Source organism: Passer montanus, unplaced genomic scaffold (assembly GCF_014805655.1).
Source record: "Passer montanus isolate IOZ18808 unplaced genomic scaffold, ASM1480565v1 scaffold71, whole genome shotgun sequence".
In the NCBI taxonomy this organism is placed as follows: domain Eukaryota; kingdom Metazoa; phylum Chordata; class Aves; order Passeriformes; family Passeridae; genus Passer; species Passer montanus.
In genome coordinates, this window is record NW_024372259.1 from 2,123,482 (window position 1) to 2,133,143 (window position 9,662).

General features: G+C 52.3%; 1 protein-coding gene across 1 annotated transcript in view; it reads right to left on the minus strand.

The window, feature by feature from the left end:
- The window catches only part of ACBD6 (acyl-CoA binding domain containing 6), an 82,888-nt gene extending 77,756 nt beyond the window's left edge, over window positions 1-5,132 (minus strand). Inside the window, exon 1 of the mRNA XM_039730239.1 lies at window positions 4,962-5,132. Coding sequence (XP_039586173.1) covers window positions 4,962-5,132 — 171 coding nt within the window. The remainder of the gene's footprint in view (window positions 1-4,961) is intronic.
- Between the last annotated feature and the right edge of the window lie 4,530 nt (window positions 5,133-9,662).

Genomic DNA, 9,662 nt, shown 5'->3' on the forward strand with positions numbered 1-9,662 from the left:
TCAACAGCCAACCTGCAGAAATTGGCCAAGATAGATAAAAAAAATAAATCTGTTTTAATATTAATTTTCCACTGCCATCATCAAAACACGACAGCAGTTTCCTCTCTGGAGATTTGGCACTCAAAGGCTGTTCCAGCGTTGGGGAAGACTGTTAGTAACATTGATAGTAATACAAATCAAGGAACAGTAGTTAAATTTCATCCATCAAGAGGGAAAAAAAAGTGCACTTGTGCCCTGCTTGCTATTTTAAGGTACATTAAAAAGGCTTGCAGTGGTTTTGTTGGAAAGAATAAAACACAAGATTTTGGCTCCTCTCTTTTTGCCGCAAGACTCACAATGCAGGAGAAACCAACGAGGAATTTAACATAAAAGAGGATCCGAGCCTGACAGCTGAGGAAGAGGAGTTAAACATGCCAATACTGACAAAAAAGGCAAAATTTTGTGCAGGACTCTGTCCTCCTGCTGCTTCCCTAGAGGATCTCAAAAGGTGTTTCACTCCATAGCCAGCATGAAGCCAAGAGCCTGTATTAGTATTTTAAATTAAGACTTTCTTATTCCGTGTCCAGAAAATAATTATTGAAGGTCTCTAGGGTGCTGACTGGTCACTTGATGCTCAGCTCTCCTCACTTACAGTTCATCAGCAGCATTAAAAGAACATGACAGGCAGAATGCATTAAAAACCTCCTGGTATTGCTTCTGCATGCCGAGTCGCCTGCAGGCACTATTCTCCTGATGGCACAAACCTGACCCAGGCAGCCCCAAGCAGGCAGTGTCTGCAGCCATCTCCACCTGTGGCCAAAATAAATTTGGAAACCTTGGATGAGGCCTTCACCTGAGAGCTGAAGGTCAGTGACATTTAGAAGAGGGAGAGATGCTCAGAGAGGTGTTAATGCTGTTCACCATCCCTGTACACCTTCAGCTGCTGCTCCACACTGTGAGAAACCTTGAGATTCTCCTCACACCTGGCTCTCCCTCCCTGCTGGTGGTTAAATGGCTCTTTGCTAATTTTTCTGCCAATATATTTATACAGCAGGGTGTTCCAGCCAAATATTCCTACCTGATTGTAAATCTTGTAAGGTGAATTGTATTTGCAGCCTCCCTATGGAGCAGTAACAGGAACAGAACCTCCGTGGACAGCAGACTGTACACAAGCCAAGCAAGCTAAATTGCTTTTTCAAGACAGCAAGTCCTGCCTGTTCCTGTCCACAGCTCTGTCCCAACCCATGGGAAAGCCCTGACTGAGAATGGGATGTAAGGAAGGACGAGCAAACACCAACAGAAGGAGGGGTCATGATGACCAAGGGACTGCATGTCCCAGAGAAAGAGAGAGTGACACTGGTAAGAATCAAGTCAGTGCCATGGCATGGCTCCATGAAACAGGGAGCTGCAGAAATTCCTGTGTTCAGGGCAGCCTTGTGGCACCACATCCCACAAGCCTGCCCTGAACACAGGAACAGACTCAATATTTGAAAGACATTGTGCAAAATGGGTATTATATCCTCCAGCCCACAGCTGGAGACACTACAGAGCCCATTTTGCCACCAGCAGTGGATTTCCAGCTTGCCAGCACCTCTGAACATTTACATGGACACATCCTCCTCCTGGCAGGGCAGTTTTCCCAGTCCAGTAATTTCCAGTGAGTTCTGGATCCCCTCCCTTATCTAAATCACCACTGGCCTCCATTGCTGCACCTTCTGAACCTGAGATTTTTACATCCTCCCCATGATGGGCAAGCACTCCCTTCACCTCACCACTACAGACACAAAGCCCAGGCTAGTGATTTGCCCAAAGCCACACAGAAAGTAGTGAAAGGGAAGAAAAATCAGTCCCAGTCCAGAGCCTTATGGACTAGTCTGTTCCTCCTGTTGTGGGGCAGAGTCATAAACTCAGCAACATCTTCTAAAAACCTCACTGGAGATGACAACTAAGCAATTCCCTTATTTTCAGGTCTCTGACACATAAACAAAATCAGAGAGAAAAGTAATAAAATCCTGAAATGGCCTCCAATAAAAGGTAATAAAATTCCAGGAAAATGCCTATATACCCAAACAGTTTGAAATAAATTATATACAGTATTTTAACAGAGAGCTCAGCTGTTACTGTCACCTCTTTTATGACGATGCTGTATCTTAAATCAAAGCCTTCAGTGACACAAAACACTAAACTGGGAAAAGACAAGGATGCCAAATCAAGGACAGTGGACAGATCTGAGTCAGCACCTTTTGTGTGCCAGCAATTCCACCATCCACCGGGGTAATATATTAGCAGCTCATTATGCATCCTGATATGGCTGCTGTAATTAAACACAGAAAACTTGCATTCAACGCCCTCACTTTGATTTAAAGCACAAAATGCTGCAAAACTTAAAGTTAGCAGGGCACAATCCTGCTGTGGTGGCTGTGCTGGCAAACCTCTCCCATCTCCAGGGCCAGCACGGCACTGCCAGGCACTCTGTAACAGGGACAGCACCTTTCTCAACTGGGGAGGCACAGAAATCCAGGAGCCAAGCACAGCCTGAGACCAGGGAGCACAAAGGCACTTGCTGTCACATCCTGGTTGGTCAGGGACACAGGAGAAGGACACAGAAGTGCCCTGTTCTTCTCAGTGGAAAGCAGCTGGAAATCTGTGCTGACAAAGTGTTAATTGTCAGCTTTTCCCGACTTGTATCAAAAATCTTGTTAAACAGCTTTTTGCAGTTTTTAACATTAAACTCCTTATTGGTCTTACAGAGCTAACAGCAGGAAACCCTCTGTAGTCTGTGGACAATCATGAGCTGACAAGCCAGCAATCCCTTCCCACTTCCACCCAGGATAGTCACAAAGCATTTGAAACAGAGCAAAAAATAAAGATGTGATTTGCAACAAGTATCCTGAGAATACAGCCCAAAAATTATAGAAAAGACACCTTTTCCCTCTCATCCTGGGCATTGTAAAATTCTCCTTGTATTTTGTTTTCTACCCTCCTTTTTCTCCCAAGGGAAACAGAAACCTGCAGTCCTGTTTAAGTGCTAAGCACAGTCTGAAAACAAAACCTCACATGACCAGCCTGCTTTTAACATAATTACTCGTTCACAAACCACAGCCTGGGAGCTGCCAGCTTAGAGGATAATTAAATATTGCACTGAAAAATTGAGAGCACTTATACATGGCAGTAGTGGGACACAGGTAATCCATGTGGGAGGAGCACATGTGGAAGATGTGCACACCCAATTTTGTCTGCTCAAATCCAAATGAGTGGGATTCAGTTCTCAAGCTGAGGCAGCACCTCTTGCCACACACTTGAGCCACAGAATCACAGAATGGTTTGGGTTGAAAGATCACCTAGTTCCAAGCCCCTGGCATGGACAGGGACACCTTCCACCACAACACGTTGCTCAGAGCTCCGTCCAGCCTGTATTTGTAGTTTTACTCTTTTATATTCTGGGTGTAACAACACCTACAGTTTTGTGTTTCTCCAAGTTAAGCGATTGTTACAGCCCTTTGCAACTGGTGCTTTGTTCGGTTTATTTCACGTAACTTCTGCCACAGGAGCAGGAAGAAGCTACATTGTGTACTCCAGCAGGATGCACCCCACAGCCTGCTCAGCTCACACAGACTGAGGGGAAATGGGGATGAGTTCAAGGTTTCCACCAGAACCAACCAGCTCAGGTGTGGAGCTGCTCCTCCGCACCAATTTCAACCACCCTGGACTCTGCCAAAGCCAAACCACAGAATCATTAACTGGGGAGAAGACCTCCATGATCAGTCAGTCCAACCTTTGGCCAAACACCATTCCCACTAAACCACATGGCAAAGTGCTGCTTCTGCTTGGTTTTTGAACATTTCCAGGGATGGTTATTCCACCACTTCCCTGGGCAGCCCATTCCAGTGCCCAAGCCCATTCTTTCAGGCCAGAAGTTTTTCCTAATATCCAACCTGGACCTCTGCTGGCAGAACTTGGGTCTGGTTGCTGTTGTTCAAAGGATGCAGCGTCAGGGCCACCTGCACTGAGTGAGAAGTGAGGAACAACCACCAGGGTGATGGATTTACTGAATCATTTGGTTTAGAAAAGACCTCTGAGATCAGAGTCCAACCTTACACTGACCACCACCTTGACAACCAGACCAAGGGCCACGTCCAGTGATTTTTTAAACACCTCTAAGAGCAGTGACTCCATCACCTCCCCAGGACAGCCCCTTCCAGTGCCTGACCACCCTTCCAGCGAGGAATTCTTCCTGATGTGCAGCCTGAACAGGAATTTTTCCAGATGTGCAGCCTGAACTGCACCTGGTCCAGCTCAAGGCCATTCCCTTTTGTCCTGCCACATGTTACTCGGGAGCAGAACGCGACCCCCACCTGGCCACAGCCTCCTCTCGGGTGGTTGTGGAAAGCAACAAAGTTCCCCCTGAGCCTCCTTTTCTCCAGGCTGAGCCCCCCCAGCTGCTCTCCACCAGACCCTTCCCAGCTCTGCTCCCTTCTCTGGACAGGCTCCACCACCTCAGCGTCCTTCCTGAATGGAGGAGCCCAAAACGGAACCCAGGATTTGAGATGCAGCCTCAGCCACGGCCAGCGCAGGGGGTCTCTCACTGTGCTGCTGAAACTGACAATTTCTGTTCCCTGTGTTATTTACCACCGCTCACACCATGGCTGATACAGCCCTCGGCCTTCTCGGGCTCACGTTCAGCCGCTGTCCGCCAGCTCCTTTCCCGCTGGGGCACTTCCCAACCACTCTTCCCCGGATTTCGGGGCTCCGTCCCACCGCACTCCATCCACCCCCGCTGTCCCGGAGGGAAACACCCCCGCTCCTCCATCACCGTGGGACGCAACTTTCCTCCTGGGCAGCCACATTTTGGGCCGCAGTCCCTCCGCACACAGCCCCGGCAGAGCCCGGGCCCGGCCCCTCGGGGCCCCGCTCGGCGCTCGCCGCCAGCCCGGCCCGGCCGCCCCGGGGCCGCGCTCGGCCGCGGGCCGGTCCCGCCTCACCTGCTTGTAGCGCGCGTACAGATAGAGCAGCTGCTCCTTGCTGGCCGCGGGCAGCAGCGAGGGGAGCCGCTCGGCCGCCTGCTCGAAGAGCGCGGGCAGGTCCCGGTCGGGCAGCGCCGCGCCCGTGGCCGCCGCCTCGGAGCCCGGAGGGAAACACCCCCGCTCCTCCATCACCGTGGGACGCAACTTTCCTCCTGGGCAGCCACATTTTGGGCCGCAGTCCCTCCGCACACAGCCCCGGCAGAGCCCGGGCCCGGCCCCTCGGGGCCCCGCTCGGCGCTCGCCGCGCGCCCGCCCCGGTCCGCCCCGCAACACGCTCCCCCGCCGCGCCTCGGTACGCGCGCCCGCGCCGTCCGCGGGAAACGCGCGCCGCGCAAAAGGGTTCCGGGCTGCCGCGGACCCGCGTGTCGGAGAGAGGCGACATGGCGTGGGGTGACAGAACCGCTTGGGTGGGGAGCCAGACGTTCCCCCAGCAGCACCTACATGTTCACCGCTAAACCGTGTCTGTCCCAGGGAGCCACGTCCACGCGTTTTTTGAGGGCTTACAGGGATGCTGCTTGTCCCAAAGACTGCCGACCCTCTCCACACAAAAACTTTCCTATGATCAAATCTAAACCCCCCCCGCCGCAGCTTGAGGCCGTTTCGTCTCATCCTGTCTCTTGTTAGCGGGGAGAAGCGGCTGACACTGAGCTCATTCCACCCTGCTGTTGTAGGGAGCGAGATGTCCCCTGAGCCCCCTGAGCTTTCTCAGCCGCTCCTCACCAGAATTTTGCCCCAGCCCCTTGCCCAGCTCTGTTGCCCTTCTCTGGACTTGCTCCAGCCCCTCAGTGTCCTTCCTGAGTTGAGGGGCCCAGAACGGGACGCAGGATCCGAGGTGTGACCCCCGCCGTGCCCAGCACAGGGGATCGGCCAAGGGGCAGGACTCACAGCCCACCCGCTCCCCGCCGTGGCCAGGGACACCCGGGCGCTCCGGGCTCATCCATCAGGGATGAGGCAGCCACAGCTCCTCTGGCCAGCCCTTCCTCTGCGCCCGGCTGCCGCCGGCTCCTCCTCGCCATCATCCTCCTCCTCCTCTTCCTCCTGCCGGGACCACTGGGGGGCACCCGCGGGCCGCGCCGGGATGATCCCGGCGAGCGCCCGGGACACCGGGAGAGGGGCAGCCGGGATCCCCGGGACACCGGGAGAGGGGCAGCCGGGATCCCCCGGGACACCGGGAGAGGGGCAGCCGGGATCCCCGGGACACCGGGAGAGGGGCAGCCGGGATCCCCGGGACACCGGGAGAGGGGCAGCCGGGACCCCCGGGACACCGGGAGAGGGGCAGCCGGGATCCCCCGGGACACAGACCCGGTGTCACCGGGATGCGGTGCGGGCTCCCGGGGTGACGCTGCCCCGCCCTCCCCGGGGTCCCCAGCCAGGAGCCATCCCAAAGGAGGTTTGTATTTATCCCGGTATCTGCTGCGGGCGGGGAGTTTCCCCCTCCCGGGCACAGCTGTCGGGTCCCATCTCCCTCCTTCCTCCACCCCCGCGAATGGAGCCCCCAATCCCCCTTGGCCAGCTCCGTGCTGCCAGCTGGGGTCTCGGTTTTGGGGTCCCGGTGTCACCCCGAGGCGCTGGGTGATGGATGAGGGTGAAGGTCCCTCCGTGTGGCATCTCCCAGCCACAGAACAGAAAATATCCTGATTTAGAAGGGACACACAAGGATCACCGAGTCCCCCTCCCGGCCCTGCACAGCCCCAGGAGCCACACCATGTGCCCGAGAGTGTTAAATGTCTCTAGAGCTCTGTCAGCCTTGGTGCTGTGGCCACATCCCTGGGGAGCCTGCTCAGTGCCCAGCCACCCTCTGGGCCAGGAACCTGTCTCTAAAATCCAGCCCAACACGGCTCCGTGCCATTCCCTCTGGGACTGTCACTGGGATGCTGCAGCTTGCTGCCTTGGCTGTGCTGGGGCTTTTTCCACCTCTAAGAAAAGCTTCTGGCACCCAGGGAGGCTGTGAAGAGACTCAGAGGGAAAAAAAGCCAACCTTTTCCATCCTGCAGCCTGTGAGCAATGCGTGCACCCACTTTTCCATCCATTTTTCCAGAGGAAAATGCAGGAGCTGTAGAAAAAAAGACATTCCATGAGAGGCAGGAATAGTCTGGCTTTTATGCTCTTGCTGTTTTATCAACCTCACTGGGTGCTGGAGGCTTTACTTAGAGGGGAAAAAGCCCCAAACAGGGTCCCCAGGGAAGTGGTCACAGCCTCACAGCATTCCAGGAACATCGGGACAGCTCTCTCAGGCACATGATGGGAATTTTGGGGCTGTGCCGTGCAGGGCCAGGAGCTGGACTCAACGATCCTTGTGTGTCCCCTCCATCTCAGAATATTCTACATTTCTATGGTCCTGAAGCACCTGGACACAGCCATGCAGGGCCACCAAACCGTGTCCCTGTCCCTGAACTGGGATGGGTGTAGGTACATCTCAGCCCTCCATGAAACAGGAGGGGATCCCTGCATCCCAGCCTGCTCCAGGACCTCATCCTCTGCTCGGGATCAGACTGGGGACAGACTCAGCTCTGCCAGAGCCAGGAATGTCCTTGTGTGCACCCACGCTTCCCCCAGCTGCTTTCTGTGGGGACAAAGGGTACCCTGTGAGTCTGTGACACCCACAGCCTGTGCAGGGGGTGTGAAGCCCTGGCTTGAAATGGGAGGGGGGAAAAAGGCTGAAGCAACTTGGCTCTGACACTTACAAAAAAATAATAAAAAAAAAGTGTGTATACATATATATATATATATAAAAATATTAAAAATATATATATATGACTGACTGACACCCAGCCTGGTAAACAAACTGCAATATTTATTTATAATATATAAATAGATATAGATATATTAAAAATATTATATTAATACCTGTGCAGGGGGTGTGAAGCCCTGGCTTGAAATGGGAGGGGGGAAAAAGGCTGAAGCAACTTGGCTCTGACACTTACAAAAAAAAGTAATAAAAAAAAAATATATGACTGACTGACACCCAGCCTGGTAAACAAACTGCAATATTTATTTATAATATATAAATAGATATAGATATATTAAAAATATTATATTAATATAATATATACACACATATCTAATATATTTATATTATCTATTATATTTTATCTATTATCTATATAATATATGATATATGATATATGATACATAATATATAATATAGTATATATTATATATATCTTATAATATATATTATATAAAATATAAAATATAAATATGGTATATTATGTATTAAAATATATATCTATTATATTTATTTATACTAAAAATTAAATTCTTCTATTACTATAAAATTATTATAAGATAGAAACTATTTTAAATTTAAAATATTATAAAAATATTCTTAAATATTATTATCTTATGATAGAAATTTTAATTTATTTTTAAATTTTAAATTTATTTTTTGGGGTTTCTTTTATTACTCGTGCTCCCACGGCTCCCCAGCAGCCCCGCTGGGCTCCATCCAGTGCTGCCAGCCCCGCTCCGGGGCAGCCGACCCTGGAATCCTCTTGGAGCAGCTGGGGAAGAGCAAAAAGCGCTCGCAGCAGGCAGAGGGAGCAGGCACAGCCTCCGCAGCTCCCCGGAGCATCTCCATGGTGAGAGAGCCCCCCTGCCCCCCGGGCCCCTTCCCTGGAGCACTGGCAGCCCCTACCAGCTCTCTTTCACTTTTTCCTTGCCTTTTTATTTATGTATTTTTGTTAAAGAGGGACTGCCTGGAGCGTCTGATGCAGGAGCAGGAGCAGGTTTGGTGCAAGGGTTTGGGAGCTTGGTGTGGGAGCGCTGAGTTTGGGGATGCTGGGCTCGGGCTGCCCCTGCTCTGCTGGATGATGTCGATGTCACTGCTGGGACAGAGCAGGATGGGAGGCAGCCCCTCTGCTGGCTGCACCAACTCTGCAAACACGAGGGGGTGCAGGGCTGGGGGAGCCCCCAGTCACCCCAGAGTGGGGCAGGTCAAATTCAGCCACTGCCCCAGCCCTGGCTGCGGAGAACACAAAACCAGGAGCACCAGGTAGTAAAGGGAATCATGCAGGGCCCTTGCACGGGCTGTGTGTGTGGGTCTGCCCCGTGTCCCACGCTGGGACAGCAAAGACACAACACCAGGCTCTGACCAGCAGTGCCAAGCAGGGAAAAAATATCCCTGCATAATTATCAGATCCATCGTGCTGGCCAGCCTGGGGACCTGTCATGGTCCCTGTGCAGAGGGCAGAGGTCACCACGCACACCAAGCCTGAAAGCAACATCTGAAAGGATCCCTTTGAGCTAAGCTATGATTACTTGCTGGTTCCTTTGTAGACATGCCTTTCACTGTGGGGGACACCTGCCTTTGGAGGAGGAGCAGGCTGGGCACGTGTGGCTCCTGAGGGTGAGTGGCAGGGGAGCCAGTGGCACTCCCCTCCTGTGGCACAGCCCCCAGCACACCTCTGATGCCTGAAAAATATAAAAGCTAAACCTGAGGCATCACGTCAACCTGGCATAGCTGCTCCTGTGGTCAATAAATGTCCCCTCCTGTCCCCTGAGCTCCTCCAGGCTGCCCATTGCATGTGTTCTCATCTGCCTCTCTCCCTTTCTTTGTCTCCCTCATCACTTTTTGGGCGATTTGGTCCCTGCACCAATGCCCCAGGGGGAGAACCCTCCTCTCCCTTGTGCCTCCCACCATCCTCCTGCCAGGGCATG